The sequence below is a fragment of the Leucoraja erinacea genome, chromosome 8, assembly GCF_028641065.1.
Source record: "Leucoraja erinacea ecotype New England chromosome 8, Leri_hhj_1, whole genome shotgun sequence".
Taxonomy (NCBI): domain Eukaryota; kingdom Metazoa; phylum Chordata; class Chondrichthyes; order Rajiformes; family Rajidae; genus Leucoraja; species Leucoraja erinaceus.
Window position 1 is genome coordinate 22877281 of NC_073384.1, and position 20836 is coordinate 22898116.

The 20836-nt window shown below is 43.7% G+C and overlaps 3 protein-coding genes across 7 annotated transcripts in view; 2 read left to right on the forward strand and 1 right to left on the reverse strand.

Moving 5' to 3' along the window:
- Positions 1-9375, reverse strand: part of ppm1g (protein phosphatase, Mg2+/Mn2+ dependent, 1G) — a 43453-nt gene extending 34078 nt beyond the window's left edge. The window contains exon 1 of the mRNA XM_055639196.1: positions 8937-9375. Within this exon, the coding sequence (XP_055495171.1) occupies positions 8937-9047 (111 nt within the window). The 5' untranslated portion in view covers positions 9048-9375. The remainder of the gene's footprint in view (positions 1-8936) is intronic.
- Positions 9376-9397: 22 nt separating this feature from the next.
- LOC129699431 (uncharacterized) lies at positions 9398-13893 on the forward strand. 5 transcript variants are annotated; one of them, XM_055639203.1, is made up of 2 exons: positions 9398-9774; positions 12783-13893. In XM_055639203.1, the coding sequence occupies exon 2, from the start codon at positions 12816-12818 to the stop codon at positions 13644-13646; it is 831 nt and encodes a 276-aa protein (XP_055495178.1). In that variant the 5' UTR covers positions 9398-9774; positions 12783-12815; the 3' UTR covers positions 13647-13893. The 5 variants fall into 5 exon arrangements, with proteins under 5 accessions (XP_055495178.1, XP_055495176.1, XP_055495180.1 ...); XM_055639201.1 differs by having other exon boundaries at positions 9537-9807; XM_055639205.1 differs by lacking the exon at positions 9398-9774 and adding an exon at positions 9783-9909.
- Positions 13894-15128: 1235 nt separating this feature from the next.
- The window catches only part of nrbp1 (nuclear receptor binding protein 1), a 91186-nt gene continuing 85478 nt past the window's right edge, over positions 15129-20836 (forward strand). Inside the window, exon 1 of the mRNA XM_055639197.1 lies at positions 15129-15613. Coding sequence (XP_055495172.1) covers positions 15446-15613 — 168 coding nt within the window. The 5' untranslated portion in view covers positions 15129-15445. The remainder of the gene's footprint in view (positions 15614-20836) is intronic.

Here is a 20836-nt window from a genome sequence, read left to right on the forward strand (position 1 = left end):
CGTTTCGTGTCGGCGGCGGTACCAAGCTGTAGTGCGGAGCAAAGATACTAGGTGCAGGGTGACAGAGGGTCGGAGCGAACGGCATGCCCCACACACCGGCTCCTCCTCCCGCACCCCGCCCGCCTGATAGCAGTCATTGCTTGCCACTCCGCCATATCCGCTTTCAAAAGAAACCCTCCCGCATGCAGAGGCTGGGAGGGAGGAAGAGGGAGGCCTCCTTACGCCGTCTGAGGCACCTGCACCGCTCGACCCCGCACCTTCCTGTGGGCTGGCGGAGGGGGGGGCGGTGGCGAGGAGATCCTAACAGCAACTTGGCGGTGGACAGGGACAGCCAAGACAGCGGGGCGATGATGCCGTCCGTGTCCGATGAGCGCTGACCTTCCTTCCTCCCCACCTCCCCTCTCTTGTACACCCCCTCCACCCCCCTTATCCTGAGACCCCTCCTCTCCATCCCGCACTGATTCCCATTCCCGCCTCTATTCAGTCCTCATTGACATCCCCTGTGCTCCCCTCCCCATCTAACCCCCACCCCCAAATCTATTCATCCTGCGCTGATCACCCTATCCACCTCACGTTGATTCTCATGCCACCCCCCCATCCATCCTACTCTGGTCCCCAAATTCATCCTGTACTGACCCCCTTTCCCATTCCCATTCATCCAGCACTTTTCCTCCATCCATCCTGTACTGATCCCCCCCATTCATCCCGTACTGACCCACCCTCCATTTACCCTGCACCGATCCCCCCATTCATCCTGCTCTGATCCACCCACTCATCCTGTACTGATCCCCCACATTCATCCTGTACTGATCCCCTCATTCATCCTGTACTGAACCCCCCATCCATCCTGTAGTGATCTTCCCATTCATCTTTTACTGACCCCCTCCCCATTCATCCTGTACTGATACCCCCCCATTCATCCTGTACGGATTCCCCCCCATTCATCCTGCACTGATCCCTCAATCATCCTGCACTGATTTCCCCATTCATCCTGTAGCGATCCACCCATTCATCCTGTAGCGACCCCCCACCCCATTAATCCTGTACTGAACCTTCCATTCATCCTGCGCTGATCCCCCTGCCCCATCCATCCTGTACTGATTCCCCCATTCAAGAAGAATGGGGGGGGATCAGTCTGAGGAAGGGTCTCGAGCCGAAACGTTGCCTATTTCCTTCGCTCCATAGATGCTGCCTCACCCGCTGAGTTTCTCCAGCTTTTTTGTCTACCCCTATTCATCCTGTACTGACACGCCCCCCCCCCCCCCCCCCCATCCATCCTGCACAGATTCTCCCCGTCCATCCTGTACTGATCCCCCCATTCAACTCCTCTGACATAACCCGCGCTTTCCCCTCACAATTTTACCTACTCCAACCAACACACACTAATTCCCCCCCCCCCAATCTATCCACCCCGCATTGATTCACACACAACCCCCCCCCCCCCCCCGACCCTATTGTGCTGGAAAATGTCTTCAGAGTGAACACTGACTATGTTTGATAACGGAATGCAATCAAATGTGTTTTAATTCCCAATGTTATTATTTGTTTTAATCCATAAAGATGGATTCATTAAATTGTGAACTCGTGAAACATTAAAACCGCAGTGTTCGATTGTCACTGCTACCGCTGACACATTATTACAGAATTCATTTTAATGGCAAATCAATGCTGTTAATATGGAGTATCAGTACTGTAGTTATTTAATGAGCATTGGATTTATTTATTTAATGAGTTATTTAATGAGCGTTGGATTTATCTAGGTTTTACTTCTACAGTCGGTCATATACATCATAAATTTGGTCAGGAGATATTTCAGTTGAAATTTTAACGTTAATTCTGAAGTGGGAATGATGGAAACAACATTTATCAATAATTTTTTTTAAATCTAGTGCGTACAAACTGGATATCTTCATTGCTGTTCACAACACTTACATCTAATCTGAATGTCCGGTAACGTGGCGTTTTGACACCTTTAAACATATTACCAAAAGACCATTTGCTGCCGTTATGTCCTTTCACCATCTCTTGTCAGTTAGTGCAATGTTTAACCTGTCAGATGGGTATAGTCGGTTTTAACAGCTATTATCATAAAATGTCTTCAGAAATTTCCTTACAACCTGTATATTTTGTTGTGGATAAATTATGTGGGAAGCGAGACTGTTTCTGTACCAATAACAATAACGACCCATACTATGGCCATATCATGATAATTTTCAGTCAATTCACAAAAAACATGCTTGCATCAATCTGTAGTGTGCATGATTAAGCATATATATTACCATGGCCCAGGTTTAATTGACACAGGTTGATCATACGCTGAATAATCCAACCACATTTTTGTTTGGAAGTGGAAAGAAATAATAGAAATTGCATTAATTGCAATGTGTAAAAAGAGTTGAGATACTGTATTATAATTTTGCTGCATGTCATTGTGGTATATATCAAAGATTATAGAGCAGAGCAAGATAGACCACTCCTCCGAAATCCAATGGGCTGACATGTAGTACGTAATGGAATGTCACTGCCGCCATTTGTTTATGCCAAACGCGACATCTTTGGTAGCGGGGACGGACTCCACAGTTATCAAATCTGCTCTTACATCAGGTCGCAGGGAAAAGCAAAGATACCAGAGGCTCCTCTAGTATCTTTGGGGGAAGAGGATGTTTCCTGCACTCCTGAGTTGATCCAGGACTGATTCTCAGTCCCCCCGATACCAGATGAAGGCGGCCGGCGGGAGAGGCTCAAGCATCTGCCCGTGGTCGGCGCTCCCGAGGCAGCGGGCAATGCTCCTGTAGTATCTTTGGTGTAATCCATTCCAAAGATTGATCCACTCTATCATCTTTGGTGTAATCAGTGTTGTAGGGAAAAGTGTGTTATATATAATCGATCACTTCACATATTTAGTTAATATTATTGTAAATTTTATTAATACTATTGTAAATTGCAGCTCAATAAAATGGCGTCATGCCACACCCATCTTTGGAGTGCAGAAGGTTAAGGGGGGACTTGATAGAGGTCTTTAAAATGATGAGAGGGATCGACAGAGTTGACGTGGACAAGCTTTTCCCATTGAGAGTAGGGAAGATTCAAACAAGAGGACATGACTTCAGAATGAAGCGACAGAAGTTTAGGGGTAACATGAGGGGGAACTTCTTTACTCAGAGAGTGGTAGCTGTGTGGAATGAGCTTCCAGTGGAAGTGGTGGAAGCAGGTTCGATTTTATCATTAAAAAAAAATTGGATAGGTATATGGGAAAGGAATGGAGGGTTATGGTTTGGGTGCAGGTAGATGGGACTAGGGGAAAATAAGTGTTCGGCACGGACTTGTAGGGCAGAGATGGCCTGTTTCCGTGCTGTAATTGTTATATGATTATATGATTATACCCATGTCATACTACGCTTTTTTCGCAGAGTGGCGCATCTTGCTCTGCTCTATAATCTTTGGTATATATTATGTCCTGATTGGTGCATATGTTTAGCTTGTGACTTTATTTCAAGCAGAAATAATATGCGAATGCTTCATTGAGCATAATTCCGACTGGTAACTACGCACTTCGTCCAAGCACATTATTGCACGAGTCATGCAAGCCGTCTTAAATGACCACCTAAACTGTCATTTGGCAACCTAAAAAGCTGCCTAGGTTGCCCGGCAGGCAATAGGGGAAAAAGGTTAAGTGAGAGTCCTGACACACCCACCATATGAAATCCTATGCCACATGAAATCTTTCCCCTTACCATTTTAAATATCTCTAATCTTAAATATATCCAAGAACAAACAATTCTCAGTGTATCCAGCTTTTACTTATAGCTCAAGCCCTGTGATCCATGTACCATCCTTGTGAATGTTTTCTGCACCCTTTCCAGTTTAATGACATCCTTCCTATATCCAGGTGACCGGAACAGCACATAATTCTCAAAGTGCGGTCTCACCAACAACTCGTACAGTTGTGACATTATGTCCCAACTCGTACTCAATGCTCAGACCAATGAAAGCTAGCGCATCAAATGCCTTCTTCATTTTCCATTCCACCTGTACCTCCACTTTCAGGGAACTATGTACCGGTACCGCAAGGTGACTGTTCTACAATACTTTCCAATGCCCTACCATTTATGTCCATAGAAATCCAGAATTGTGCCACCCCCAGGTGAAAAGCTTTATCCTTGTATTCTTCTAAGAATTACTTTAAGCCCATGCCTCCTAGTTTTTAATCCTTCCACAAGCACATTTTAAAATAGATAAGATAAGGCACAAAATATCCATACCCTTCTATATCTTGAATCTTGATGTGCCTGTCAAAATGTAATGATTACTGGACTAAGTGGGACTAGTAACTTAGTCTAAGTCCCTGTCGCACAAGAAGTTTGGTCCCCCAATGCAATATTCCACCATTCACCAATAGCCCCCAACTGCAAAGGCGCACCTCATTTCCCTTCGTCCCTAGCACTCTCTCCCCTCCTCTTCACCCTCCCTCTTCTTTCCCGTCTCCTCCTCCCCTCCCCCAATCCCTCCCTCACCTCTCTCTCCCTCTCCTTTCCCCAACTCTCACCCTCCCTCCCTCCATAACTCCTCTCACCTTCCTACCCACCTCCTATTCCTCTATCCACCACCCCTCACCTCCCCCCACTATCCCTCCACACCTCCCCCACTGCTCGCCTCTCCCTCTATTCTCCACTTTAGACATTAAAATCATGCTGAATATAATTAACAGAAATTCATATGCATTTAATATAAGCATTTTGTGGCCAATGGCCATGGCAAAACATGAAAGAATGTGAAGATGAGGATGGATCTTCTGAAAGAGAAATCCCTGGCTGGTTTGAACATTTCAAGAAATGTACAAACATATAACATTCATCTTGTCTGAGAGGAAACAAGTACAGATATGATAATGGCAGAACATTTCCCCAATTCTCTTAAAGAAGTGTTTAACATAGAGTCCACAGGTGGACTTTTTTTTGAAAGAGGACAGCCTCAAATGCATTTATTTCTAGGGATGGGAAACTGCTCGGGGCTTCAATCATCTTACTCCTCAGCTTGGAGACAACATTAAGGGTGACCGCAAGCATGTCTCTGTCATTACATAATTCAGATATGAAGCCAAAAAAGATAAATGGAATTGATGTAAGCATCAGCATTAAGCCAGACGACTTAATTGCTGCCAGTGGAACAGGGCTGAGAGACTTGGAGGATAATTACTATAGTCTTGAAGATAAGGCACAAAATGCTGGAGTAACTCAGCAGGACAGGCAGCATCTCTGGAGAGAAGGAATGTATGATGTTTCAGGTCGTGACCCTTCTGCAGATCGAGTCAGGGGAGTGGGAGACATAGGCATATTGAAAGGTAAGGTATGAAAGCGAGAGATCAAAGAAAATGTAGATCATCGTGAGAAAAGGTGGTTGTTGAGCTGGAGAGCAGGAGGAATCACAGAGAGGGTGTAGCGAGAGAGTGTTGTGGAAATTTCATTGGAGAACTTCTTCAAAATAAGCATACTCCAGCATTTTGCATCTATCCAGTGTAAACCAGCATCTGCAGTTCCTTCGTACACAAACTATGGTCTTGGATATCTTTGGAAAAAAAATAGAAATTACTATCTGTACGAATTTATCTCAGATAATTAATGCATATGCAAGATTGTTTCGAAGATCTTGACAACAATGTGTCTGATTAACTTGTAAAAGCAATTTAAAGCTAATAATATTGGCTCCTTTTTTTTTTACAACAAATTGCATCAAACAGTGCATTTCTTTTAAAAAGCGTCAATCTTTATGATTCCTTGCAGTTATATTTTATGTCATTACGATAAGGGGAAGATAGCCACTGTTATTCAGCCTGTAATCTGGTATGGATAACTAATCTACTGAACAACAGATGTATAGTTTGATTGAAGAATAACCAAAATTCTTCTTCTAGTTAATAATAGATTGACTTGCAGTGCAAATTCGTATATAAAGAGATACAGCTGCACTTTATATAGTTTACTCACAAAAAGGTAGGTGCTGGTGGCCAAATCAAAAACAACAAAACTTTACATTTATGACTTCCATCAGACATGAGGATTGATTTAATTGCCAGCATCAACCAAGTAGTGCTGATAGTTGGTTACTAACCAAAGTAAAAATCACAATCCTGAATATGAAGATGCTGATAATTTCATTGTTCCATCCGAGACATTCTTGCCATACAGAGAAGGTTCACCAGACCGATTCCTAGGATGTCAGGACTTTCATATGAAGAAAGACTGGATAGACTTGGCTTGTACTCGCTAGAATTTAGAAGATTGAGGGGATCTTATAGAAACTTACAAAATTCTTAAGGGGTTGAACAGGCTAGATGCAGGAAGATTGTTCACGATGTTGGGGAAGTCCAGAACAAGGGGTCACAGTTTAAGGATAAGGGGGAAATCTTTTAGGACCGGGATGAGAAAAACATTTTTCACACAGTAGTGAATCTCTGGAATTCTCTGCCACAGAAGGTAGTTGAGACCAGTTCATCGGCTATATTTAAGAGGGAGTTAAATGTGGCCCTTGTGGCTAAAGGGATCAGGGGGTATGGAGAGAGGGCAGGTACAGGATACTGAGTTGGATGATCAGCCATGATCATATTGAATGGCAGTGCAGGCTCGAATGGCCAAATGGCCTACTCCTGCACCTATTTTCTAGGTTTCTATATGACAAAACACTCTTGACTAGCCCAGTGGTGAGGAAAAGATCAAACTGAATGGACCCAGTAACCACAAAGAGGTAGAGGTAGCCCTGCCACATCATGATGTCCTATGTTTTTGTAAAAAGAGGTGTAAATAGCTAATAACCAGGTCTGAAAAGGATTGTGTGTGAAGTACTTGGTCAGAAAATGTATAAACATTAAACCACCATGTACAATGGATGCTTTGATGATTTCTCTCTAGGTGTTGTAATCATGTTAATTTAAACAGGCTTATTAGGCATATTAAAGCAGGCAGTCCATGTGCATGTGATAAACAAAACACTGTAAATGAACTAAATCGAAAATGGTCATAAATGATCCAAAAGACAGCAATGAAAAATAAACATCACTACATCAGTAGTGATCCAAGCTTTTGCATTTTTCATTGTTGTTATACTCTTTACATACTTAATTGACCTAGTTATTTAAACTACTTTACCCAATGAATTGCTTTATAATTTGGTTGAATAAAAGACCTTGTTAAGATTCCCCTATCATATTTAGAACACATCATCACTTACAAATTATTACAAATGTTTGTGTTCGATCTTACAGTAACCATCCTCCATAAACATTCCATAAACACGTAAAAAATGTTCAAAAATGTAATTCATATGATTGATGTTTGAAGAATTAGGAATCATAGTGATTATTCAGAAGTAAAAATCTCATCTATGGTCACATTTGAATCAAACTGCCATAAAATTCAGTAACATGCACTTTGCTTTAAAAAATATAGCTGCTACATTTTTTTTGTAGATCAGATAACACAAGTCAGTTGAAGTGACTGTCATCACCTCCATAATTCTACCTTGCTGCCAAAGAAACTTGATTTCTAAATGCAGTTACTGAATGATTTTGCAAATAGCAGGACTGAACTGAAGTTAGCAGGTCTTCAATGTGATTTGATGCGAGCGAAGCATGATCGTGGTTTTAGCTATGAGTACTTTCTATTTAAACTGTTTAATTACAGGGATTTTGTGTGTGTTGTCAGCAAGTGGACCAGATAATGGCCTTCCTCGTCCTGTTACTTCAGGGACCCATTAATGCATTTCAGATAGCAGTTAAGAGCCAAATGCATCACAGTGGGGTTGGGAATCACGTAAGGGATGAGAAAACATTGTCCCATCCCTGCATGACATCAGAGAAGCAGATAATTTGCATTCAACAATATTTAAATGGAATTTAAATTCTCCAGTATAGCATTTCACACAATCATTATCTCAGAACTATGGATTACATTGAGTGGATTTCTTAAATATATTAGATTGGCTAATTTACAAGCAAGATGCTGACATCATGCATGTTATTCTGCCTTACACCTAAACAACCACTGACGTAAAGGCTTCATGTATAAATGTATGAAATGCGATTGTACAATTCGAAAAAAACACTTAATTGTCAAACACAGGCAAACCTGCTGAGTTATAACCTGCATGCTTTTGTTCAAGATTTTCACTTTGTCTTCTTTGTGTTTTAAACCAGCCAAGTTTCTTACCATGCCTATTACCATCTGCACAAATTCTGTAGGGATTTCGAATCCAAGGTTGCCAGTCTCAAACTACCACCTGTGAACTGCCGGGCAGCTGATTACTTGGCTAATACTAGCAAAGGAGTTTCAATCTGTATACAACAAATGCTACTGATGATACCCGAGACAAAGTTAAATCTAAAACAATAGACTTTGTTGGCAAAGTGTGGCGAGGTTAAGGTCTTGAAGAAAAATACCAGTTACCAATACTGGGTAAATTATCAATTTGCAACCCTCCATTTCCTTAAAAACTACAAGCTTGAAAACACTGACGAGTCCCAACAACTTTTATATAGAGAGCCATGTATTTAAAAATACACCTCGTTAACCGAACAGATCGAATACAAACCTAAACGTTGGCGCTTTTTTTTTTTAACCACAGTGGAAAAAACAATTTTGGGGATCACTTTAAATCGCTGATGTTAAAACAAGTTTTCGATTTTCGTTTTCCATAAAACAATTTAGATCGATCTCGAAGACGGTATTTAATCGCCATATTCACACACTATCGTTCATTGTTATGAGTGGAAGGAACAAATTATTTGGATTTAAAAATAGATTTCGATTGTTTCCATCTGTCAACCAACACCATTAAATACAGAGCGAGAAGATATAACACGATCAGGGCTAGGCGAAGCCCCAGATACAGGCCCCTTGCAGATAACGTGTTTGTGTGTATGCATTCATTCAGTCTTCACTCACCTCCATGGAAACCCTCCAGCCTTGCATGGCTGAGACGCCGAAGCTGAATTTGTCGGTGGATCGCTCACTGGAGCTCTTCACCGTGTTGGGTTGAGACAGGTAAGCGCCCATACTTCTTGTGCCCGGTGGCCTCCGTGTACTCCTCCACCTCCAACAACAACAGCAGCAGCAGCAAAAGCAACCTCCTCTTGCCGCCGCACAGACGAGCTCAGGCCGCTTTCCCCCCGTGCACAGAGGAGGAAGCGCTCAGCCGGACGGATTGATTGACGGACGCGCCGGGACCCGCGCTCGCTCACGCACGCACGCGGGATGGGGGTAGGGTAGCCGGTCACCAGGGCAACCGACGGGCCCACCGCCGCGGCTGCAGCTGCAGCCTGAACCTTCAGCACTCAAAGCCACTCGCTCGCTGCCACGCACACGCACACGCACCCACACCCACACCTCATTCAATGGCTCGGGAGCCTCTCCACCGTCTCACGGAAGGCTTTTTGAACAAAGACTGGACGCGCAATGACCTGCCGGGGCCCAGCGTCCCCTCAGCCTGGACACAAGTACAATTATCCCGTTGTACTCTCGGAATCGTCGATAGTATTTTGAAATTAAAAACAAATAGAGTTTTTTATATATATATTTAAAAAAAAAACCCGCTGGGAATCGCGTGGGAGGCGTTTTCTTTTAATATATAAAACAATCTGCGGTCATGTGACGCTCCGAGAGAAAAAAACGGCAGTTAAACTCGTGCGTCACGTCCGGAAACCGATGGCGGCATTCCTTGCTCCCGGATATGAGGTGACGCGAAGCGCGGGATTTCAACAAGCTCTTCAATCCCGGAAACTAGGTAGAATTGTACTTCCGGAATATGACTTTCCAAGTTTATTTAATTATATTTACTATGCACAAAAGTATATTTTGATTATGACTGTGTACAGTGTAACGAACAGAATATAAAGGAGGATAGTAAAAGCTGCTTTAGGTATGTGAAGAGGAAAAGATGAGTAAGACCAAAGTTAGACCCTTGAAGACTGAAAAAGGTGAATTTATTATGGGGAACAAGGAAATGGCAGACGAGTTGAACAGGTACTTTGGATCCGTCTTCACTAAGGAGGACACAAACAATCTTCCTGATATAGTAGTGGCCAGAGGATCTGGGGTGACGGAGGAACTGAGGGGAATTCACATTAGGCAGGAAATGGTGTTGGGTTGACTGATGGGACTGAAGGCTGATAAATCCCCAGGGCCTGATGGTCTGCATCACAGGGTACTTAAGGAAGTGGCTCTAGAAATCATGGATGCATTGGTGATAATTTTCCAATGTTCTAAAGACTCAGGATCAGTTCCTGTGGATTGGAGGGTTGCTAATGTTATCCCACTTTTTAAGAAAGGTGGGAGAGAGAAAACGGAATTATAGACCCGTTAGCCTGACATCGGAGTTACATTGGATGTAACTAGGAAAATGGACATGGGAGAGCCAGTGGATGTAGCGTACCTGGACTTTCAGAAAGCATTTGATAAGGTCCCACATAGGAGATTAGTGGGCAAAATTGGGGCACATGGTATTGGGGGTAGAGTGCTGACGGATAGAAAATTGGTTGGCAGACAGGAAACAGAGTAGGGATTAACAGGTCCCTTTCAGAATGACAGGCAGTGACTAGTGGGGTACCACAAGGCTCGGTGCTGGGACCGCAGCTATTTACAATATACATCAATGATTTGGATGAAGGGATTCAAAGCAACATTAGCAAATTTGCAGATTACACAAAGCTGGGTGGCAGTGTGAACTGTGAGGAGGATGCTAGAATGCAGGGTGACTTGGACAGGTTGGGGGAGTGGCCAGATGCATGGCAGATGAAGTTTAATGTGGATAAACGTGAGGTTATCCACTTTGGTATCAAAAAAACAGAAAGGCAGATTACTATTTAAATGTTGTCAAGTTGGGAAAAGGGGAAGTACAACGGCATCTGGGTTGGAAGAACATAAACTTGTTCTTCAGTCTATGAAAGTAAGCATGCAGGTACAGCAGGCAGTGAAGAAAGCGAATGGCATGTTTGCCTTTATAACACGAGGAGTCGAGTTTAGGAGCAAAGACATCCTTCTGAGGTTGTTTAGGGCCCTAGTGAGACCACACCTGGAGTATTGTGTGCAGTTTTGGTCCCCTAATTTGAGGAAGGACATTCTTGCTAGAATGGAGACGAGGAAACACTTTTTCGAAGGCACTAAACCTGCCTTCTCTCCATACCGCATGATCCCTTTAGCCACAAGGGCCACATCTAACTCCCTCTTAAATCTAGCCAATGAACTGGCCTTAACTACCTTCTGTGGCAGAGAATTCCACAGATTCATCACTCTCTGTGTAAAAAATGATTTGCTCATCTCGGTCCTAAAAGACTTCCCTCTTATCCTTAAACTGTGACCCCTTGTTCTGGACTCCCCCAATATCGGGAATAATCTTCCTGTATTTAGCCTGTCCAACCTCTTAAGAATTTTGTACGTTTCTATAAGATCCCCCCTCAATCTTCTAAATTCTAGCGTGTACAAGCCTAGTCTATCCAGTCTTTCTTCATATGAAAGTCCTGCCATCCCAGGAATCAGTCTGGTGAACCTTCTCTGTACTCCCTCTATAGCAAGAATGTCTTTCCTCAGATTAGGAGACCAAAACTGTACGCAATACTCCAGGTGTCGTCTCACCAAGACCCTGTACAACTGCAGTAGAACCTCCCTGCTCTTATACTCTATATCTAAAGAAGGGTTTTGGCCCAAAATGTTGCTTATCTCCTTCGCTCCATAGATGCTGCTGCACCAGCTGAGTTTCTCCAGCATTTTTGTGTACCTGAAACCAAGACTGTTCTCTCCACTTCCTACATTCCTTCCCTCATATGGTTCCATTTTATATCTTCCATAAACTGCAGCCCTTTGATGACCCCACATCACTTCTCGCCATCTCCACACTTCTTGCATCCATCTGCCAATCAGCCCCTCCTTGCCAAGATCCACCTATCACTTGCCAGTGTTTGTCCCATCTGTCCTCTTTATACTGGCTATCTCCTTCCTACTGTTTTAGTCCAGATGCAAGGACTCAACCGGAAAGTTGACTGTCCATTTTCATTTATAGCTGCTGCCCAACCTGCGGAGTTCCTCCGGCAGACCTTTTTTTTGCTCCGGGTGTCAGCTTTTGTCTTTTGTGTTCTCTGCTACCAACTGCCACCCCTGCCTGTTTACAAATTTGGAGGTGTTTTGATATTTGACAACAAATGTAAATATGCAGCAGAAACTGCTGCAAATTTACAGTAGCGGCAGGGTTTTCTGTTTACGTATATATTTTATCCTATATACACATTCTGATAATGTCATTGACCTAAAGCATCTTATTTCCATTTCTCATCATAGATTTTGCTCCGAGTACTTTTCTATGCTTCTCATGATTAAATTCAACTGTGTGTAAAAGCAAAACTTCATGCAGATGCTGCCTGATCCACTGAGTTCCTCCACAACTGTGTTTTTCTCTCAGGATTCCAGCATCTGCAGTTCCTTGACTCTAGACTTCATTTTGTCCAGATCTATCACCATTGGTGGGGAAGCGATGCAATGTCGATTGGGCATTGTGGCTGTCAATCATTCAGGGATTGTAAATGGCATCACACAGAAACCACTGTGTCAATCACAGTCAGAGTGAGGCCCAACACAAATTTCACTTTGGCAGCGTGACATAAGATAGTGGTGCGATATTGATTTCTCTAACTTCAAGTAACCCTTGCTTTCCTTCTCTCCCCGTTCCTTCCCCCACCCTAGTTCTCTGACTAGTTTCACTGTCCTTCTGATTAATTTTACTGTTTGCCTCGATGTCACCAGGACTTTCTCACCACCAGGCCACAGGTGGTCAAGATGGGAGGAAATACATCAAAGTCCCTCACCCTGAGCACAGGATCCCCCCCAGGGTTGCGTCCTCAGCTTCCTACTGTACTCCCGTACACACATGACTGTGTGGCTAGGTTCAGTTCCAACTCAATAATCAAGTTTGCTGATGACACTGTGGTGGTGGGCCTGATCTCCGATAACGATGAAAAGGCCTACTGGGAGGAGGTGGCTGATCTGGCACTCTGGTGTCAGGACAACAACCTCCTCTTGAACATCAAAAAAACGAAGGAGCTGATCGTGGACTTTAAGAGGGCACATCATCCGAGGACGTACACACCATTGAAGATAAATGGAGATACTGTGGATAGGGCGAGCTGCTTTAAATACCTGGGAGTCCACATCTCTGAGGATATGACATGGACATCACACGCTGCAGCACTGGTGAATAAGGCAAGGCAGCGCCTTTACTACCACAGGCAATTGAGGAAATTCAGAGTGTCTCCGAGGATCCTCCAGTGCTTCTACTCGGCTTCTGTGGAAAGCATCTTGTCCGGAAATATCACGATTTGGTTTGGGAACTGCTCTGCCCAGGATAAGAAAGCTCTGCAGAGATTAGTGCGTTCGGCCGAACGAACTATGGGAACTACACTCGCCCCCCTGCAGGAACTATACATCAGAAGGTGCAACTCCAGAGCCAACAAGATCATGGGAGACTCCTTCCACCCCAGCAACGGACTGTTCCAGCTGCTACGGTCAGGCAAACACCTCCGTTGCCATGCTGTGAAAACGGAGAGGATGAGAAGGAGTTTCTTCCCAGAGGCCATTAGGACTGTAAACTCCTTTCTTACCAGGGACTAACTTTACTGTACCATTTTACTGTTGTGTGGTGTCTTTTTAAAATTGCTGTTTTTTTTCCCTCCCACAAATATGTAATATGTAAACATGTGATTCTGTTCCATTCTGTTTGTAATTTGTTTGTTTTTTGTTGCACAATCCGTGAGCATTGCCACTTTTCATTTCTCTGCACATCTCGTATGTGTATGTGACGAATAAACTTGACGACTTGACCTTCCCCTTAGCTCAACAATAAACCATTCTACATCTCCTTGATGTACGTCTGCTTTGATTTGTATTTTCACACTGTGCATGCCCTTTGTACCCTTCCACATCTCTAGTTTCCCTATCCACCGACTCAGTCTGAAGGGTCTCGACCCAAAACATCACCCATTCCTTCTTCCCAGAGATCCTGCCTGTTCTGCTGACTTACTTTAGCATTTTGTGTCTATCTTCATATAGATGCTGCTTGATCCGCTGAGTTCCTCCAGAACTTTGTTTTTTGCTCAGGATTCCAGCGTCTGCAGTTCCTTGCCTCTAGACTTCATATTGTCCAAATCTATCACCATGTGTGGGGAAGCGATGTAATGTTGATTGGGCACTCGATGTTAATCATTTGGGGATTGCAAATGGCATCACGCGGAAAACGCCATGTCAATCAGACCGAAGATAGACACAACATTTTCGAATAACTCAGCAGATCAGGCAGTATCTCTAGAGGAAAGCAATAGGTGACTTTTCATGTCCAGACCCTTCTTCTGACTGAAAGTCAAGGGGAAATGAAATGGGAGATATAGAAGGTGATACAGAGAGATATAGAACAAATGAATTAAATAAATACAACAAAGTGCATTGTTAGCTGTGGGCTAGGTGATAACGAGTTGGAAAAAAGGGTGGGGGAGTGACGGATGGTGTAAAGGTTACTTGAAGTTAAAGAAATCAATATTCATACCGCTTTGGTTTAGTTTAGTGATGCAGCGCAGAAACAGACCCTTCGGCCCACCGGGTCCGCACAGACCAGCAATCCCGCACACCAACACTATCCTACAATCTTACCAAAGCCAATTTGGTCTCGACCAAACTGGTCTCGACCATTCCTCTCCATACCTGTCCCGCTGAGTGATTCCAGCATGTTATGTCTATCTTCGATTCAAAGCCGCATCTGCAGTTCACATTTAACCTACACACCTGTAGGTTTGTGTGGGAGGAAATCGGAGCACGGTGGGAGAACGTACAAGCTCCGTACTGACAAGCCGTGATCAGGATCGAACCCGGGTCCCTGGCGCTGCATCACTGTGTTAGCAGGGCGAAATATGAGGCTCTGTTCCTCTATTTGCGTTCGTCAATCAAAACGTTCCGCCCCGCCCCCTCCCCCCTTGCGTCATCGGGCTGGCTCAGACCGTGCGCGTGACATAACCGTTGGGAGAAGCTCCTTGGCCGTGACGTCACTGGCCACGACCATCACCGTCCCGCCTCCAGACGGAGACCACCCGACGCCGATTGGCCTGCTCAACTGTCAATCATCAGAACGTCAGACGCCCGGGGGAAGTGGGCGGGGCGGCTTGAGCGTCTGAACGAATGGAGTTGATGGTGCGGTCGCCATTAACGTGCTGAGAGGAACGGCCCGACCAGACTTGGCGGCGCGACGGACGACTCCACAGCTTTAGTTCATCACTCCGTGAAAGCAGGGCGTGCGTAACGCTCTCTTTTTCCTCTCTTACCCTAGAGCCGGTGTCCGAATAGCAAGGCCGCCGCTGGGCTCCTTTCGGAAGCGGTTAGGAGTGGAAGGGGGAGAGGCGCTGCGCTCGGGAGACGACGAGGTGATGTCGGAAGGCGAAAAGGCGGCGGCGGTAGCTGCAGCCGCCGACAAGGCAGCCGAGGCAATGAATACGACGGCCGAGGTGGACGACGAGGAGGAGGAGGAGAGCGAAGACGAGAGTGAGATCCTGGAGGAGAGTCCGTGTGGCCGCTGGCAGAAGCGACGGGAGGAGGTGAGACCTGTGAAGGAAACAAACCTACCCCCACACTCATCACCAAGCACGCCAGGCCCCCTTTTAAATCTTTCCATTTGCCCAAGGAGCCTTCAATGCCCCAATCGAGACACATATTGACGAACCATCACATTCCAGCTATGCGCAAGGCTCACGAAGTAAAACAAGGGCAAGTTGATGTCAATTGTCTGTGGAAGTTTTTGACTTTTCGGACAATCCCTGCAAGAATTGAGCCTTGATAGCTGCTGCTTCTTATTCCACTACATTTCAATTCACTGTAAAAACACTAAGACCCCGGTGCTGTTTTTTTTAATATGATTAGTACATTGAGATTGCGATCTAGTGTCGTCCCGTTTTTTAAAAGGGCTGCCGATCTTTTTATGACAAGAGATTGCGAATCCTGAACAAAAAAACATAAGTGCTGTCGGACTTTAACGGGCGAGGCAGCATCTATGGTGGGAAATGAACAGACGACGTTTCGAGTCGGGTCTGAAGAAAGGTCCCGACCCGAAATTTGCTTGTCCATTTCCCTCTTCAGATGCTGCCTGACAAAGTTCCCCCAACACTTAGTTCTTTGCCTTTTTTAATCCTAAAGTTCTCAATCATCAGAACAACATAGTTTGGAATATTGGAGACAAATTTGCTGTGTAACCTATTGTTTGTAATCCTATTGTGATTTGGTTTTGTTGACAAGAGACAGTTATGGGTAAGGATAGGTGCAAAATATACTCATGATTTTCAACTTGTCTAGTTCAATTAGTGTGCAAAATGATATTTCAATTAAAGCTCAGATCTCTCGATAGTTTTGGCAACAAAAAAAACTCCCTAAATCTGTCAATTTCATTGGATAAAATTCAGAATTGTTTTGCATACCACTAAATGTCAATCCTATCAACAGCCTGCTTTTTGCTAAGTTAGAAATAATAAAAAAATAATATGTTTATATCTGAATCCGGACTAAGTTTCTGACTGCACATCTTTATCACATGGACTGCTTCCCTTTACATTTGTAACATTAGTTGTCACTTTATCATTAACCTGTTGTTGAAAGTCTTTTGCAGATTTGGCTCTTCTACTTTTTTGCTGACCGATCTCTTGGTCATCAACATTCATTTAGCTACAAAGATTTTCATTCCTCCATTAAAGTTAAAATTGGTATGTAGCAAATGTAATGCTGTGATTGAGATGGGAATTTCAACATGCAGGTAGACTGGGAAAATCAGGTTCTCCAGTACTGGACCCCAAGAAAGGGACTTTGGAGAGTGTCTTCGTGATGGATTCTTTGAACGGCTTGTATTGGAGCCTACCAGGGAAAAGGCAATTCAGGATTTAGTGTTTGACCGGATTTGATAAAGGACCTCGAGGTTAATGAGCCATTAGGAGGCAGTGACCATAACATGGTCAGGTTTAATTTACAATTGGAAAGGGAAAAGAGTAGATCGGAGGTGTCAGTGTTGCAGTTGAATAAAGGGGACTATGGGGCCATGAGGGAGGAGCTGGCCAAAGTTGACTGGAAAGATACAGTAGCAAGGATGACAGTGGAACAAAAATGGCAGGTGTTTCTAGGAATAATACGGAAGGTGCAGGATCAGTTCATTCCTAGGAGGAAGAAAGATTCCAAGGGGAGAAAGGGATGACCATGGCTGACAAGGAACGGCAGGGACAGTATAAAAATTAAAGCGAAGAAGTACAACGTAGCAAAGATGAGCAGGAAACAAGAGGATTGGATAATGTTTAAAGAACAACAGAAGATAACCAAAAAGACAATATGGGGAGAAAAGATGAGGTCAAAGGTAAGCTAGCCAAGAATATAAAGGAGGATAGTAAAAGCTTCTTTAGGTATCTGAAGAGGAAAAAATTAGTTAAGACCAAAGTTGGACCCTTGAAGACCGAAAAAGGTGAATTTATTATGGGGAACAAGGAAATGGCAGATAAGTTGAACAGGTACTTTGGATCTGTCTTCACTAAGGAGGACACAACCAATCTTCCTGATATAGTAGTGGCCAGAGGAACTGAAGGAAATCCACATTAGGCAGGAAATGATGTTGGATAGACTGATGGGACTGAAGGCTGATAAATCCCCAGGGCCTGATGGTCTGCATCCCAGGGCACGTAAGGAAGTGGCTCTAGAAATTGTGGATGCATTGGTGATAATTTTCCAATGTTCTATAGACTCGGGATCAGTTCCTGTGGATTGGAGGGTAGCTGATGTTATCCCATTTTTTAAGAAAGGCGGGAGAGAGAAAACGGGGAATTATAGACCAGTTAGCCTGACATCGGTGGTGAGGAAGATGCTGGAGTAAATTATAAAAGATGAGATAGCCGCACATTTGGATAGCAGTAACAGGATCGGTCCGAGTCCGATGGATTTAAGAAGAGGAAATCATGCTTCACTAATCGTCTGGAATTTTTTGAAGATGTAACTAGGAAAATGGACAAGGGAGAGCCAGTGGATGTAGTGTACCTGGACTTGGGGGTAGAGTGCTGACATGGATAGAGAAATGGTTGGCAGACAGGAAACAAAGAGTAGGGATTAACGGGTCCCTTTCAGAATGGCAGGCAGTGACTAGTGGGGTACCGCAAGGCTCGGTGCTGGGACAGCAGCTATTTACAATATACATCAATGGTTTGGATGAAGGGATTCAAAGTAACATTAGCAAATTTGCAGATGACATAATGCTGGGTGGCAGCGTGAACTGAGGAGGATGCTCTAAGAATGCATGGTGACTTGGACAGGTTGGGGGGTGGGCAGATGCATGGCAGATGAAGTTTAATGTGGATAAATGTGAGGTTATCCACTTTGGTAGCAAAAACAGGAAGGCAGATTACTATCTAAATGCCGTCAAGTTGGGAAAAGGCAAAGTATAACGGGATCTGGGGGTCCTTGTACATCAGTCTATGAAAGTAAGCATGCAGGTACAGCAGGCAGTGAAGAAAGTGAATGGCATGTTGGCCTTTATAACAAGAGGAATCGAATATAGGAGCAAAGAGGTCCTTTTGCAGTTGTACAGAGCCCTAGTGAGACCACACCTGGAGTATTGTGTGCAGTTTTGGTCCCCTAATTTGAGGAAGGACATTCTTGCTATTGAGGGAGTGCAGCGTAGGTTTACAAGGCTAATTCCCGGGAAGGCGGGACTGTCATATGCTGAAAGAATGGAGCGGCTGGGCTTGTACACTCTAGAGTTTAGAAGGATGAGAGGGCATCTCATTGAAACATATAAGATTGTTAAGGGCTTAGACACGCTAGAGGCAGGAAACATGTTCCCGATGTTGGAGTCCAGAACCAGGGGCCACAGTTTAAGAATAAGGAGTAGGCCATTTAGAACGGAGATGAGGAAACACTTTTTCTCACAGAGAGTGTTGAGTCTGTGGAATTCTCTGCCTCAGAGGGACAGGTTCTCTGGATGCTTCCAAGAGAGAGCTAGATAGGACTCTTAAAAATAGTGGAGTCGGGTGATATGGGGAGAAGGCAGGAACGGGGTACTGATTGGTAATTATCAGCCATGATCACATTGAATGGCGGTGCTTGCTCGAAGGGCCAAATAGCCTACTCCTGCACCTATTGTCCATTATGGTTTCAGTGCTATGTGCAACATGAAAGGCTATTTATTCCCATATCCGTGCTTACCTAACAAAGTTGTAAGAAGAGAGAGGGTTTAAGAACTGGATTACGTTGTGAAAGGAAGAGAATTCCAGAGCTAAAGGGCCTGTTTAGTTGCAAAGGAAGTATTATAGGAACTGATGGATGTAAAACGTGCTAGAGATTTGACAGGATAAGAATGTTGAGGAGGAAAATACAGTTGACATGACAGAGTAAGAAGCACTCCTGTTCGCTAGCGTTGGAACAGGAACTTAACAGGAGAAACCAGTCATGGAATTATATAACAGAAGGTAGTTGTACATCTAGGTATGAGCAATTTAGTGGGAAATGTATTGTATGTTTGGCATGTGCAGGATATGAATCAGTATATAACAAAATTTAGAAAATCAAAATTTTATATCATCAATGATTACATATGAGTAAATCAAAATCTGGTGAAGATAAAGGATTCAAATCAGTTTTTGTATTTTCTCAATTCAAGTCCTCCATTTTACAATTTTACTTGCTGTAAAATGAATGCACAAACAGCACTAAAGGAGTTGGCATGGGAGAAGTTGTAATCTGTTTCGCTCTTTCTCTGCGTAAAGATATGCTTGTTGTGCAAATCGGTGTATTCCAGCTATTTCTAATGAGTTGTGGATGTCTGACACAAATTGGGTTGATTGAGGAGGTGAAGAGGTAAATAAATATGATCATGCTGCAGATGTAAAGTTTATTTTTTCGTGTCCATTGATTCTTGGGCAGGAACTTGCAAACTTGAAAAAGGATGTAAGGGACATTTTGGACCTTAATCTCCAAGCAAGATATTTATTTTGCATTTGACACATTGAGGGTTTGAGAGCCTGAAGTTTGTGGGCATCATAGGAGCCAATACTAGCCAACACTAGGGAGCACACCTATCGATTGAGTGCAATAGCCTGTAACAAATTGGTCTGTGCTCTTTAACTGTAGTGCAAGCCTTCTGAATGTTGCACATCTATCTGAAATTGTTTATATACATATGACAGGGCAGCTAATCTCCTGGGTTGAAAGAGAAGGAGAGTTAATGTTTTTTGATCTAAACTGCACCTCGTGTTATAGAATTAAAAAAAATTCCGCTGGCTTGTTTACATTTTAATTTTCCTCTTACCTGCAGGGAGACTTACTAAAGATGTTTGTTTCCCGAATCACGCAAGCTGAATTTTGGACTTTAAGTATCCATTTAACTCAATTCTAGCTCTTGAGTATGAATCCAGCTGCTCAATTACATCAATATTTAGTTAATGGGAAGGCCAAAGGCCAATAGTTTTACTTGGTATGGTAATTAATCTGTATGGTTTAAACACTTATGGTCAGGTAGTGCTACAGGACACTAAGGATATTGAAGAGAGAAGGGTAAGACGGTTGAACAGGGAGATTCACTCTGCTAAAGTCCAGGTCAGAGGCTTTAATGATGTTGGAAATAGTACTCCAAAAAGGCAAAATATGATCTCCATAAGGCTTTCAGGAATGCCAAAAGAGAACTTGAAAACGAGCTTGAGGCTCAATTCAATCCAGCAGATAGTGTGAGTATGCTAGGACCCGAATACCATCACAAGCTGCAAGCCAAATTCTGGGGAAATATCTGGCAACACCACATCACT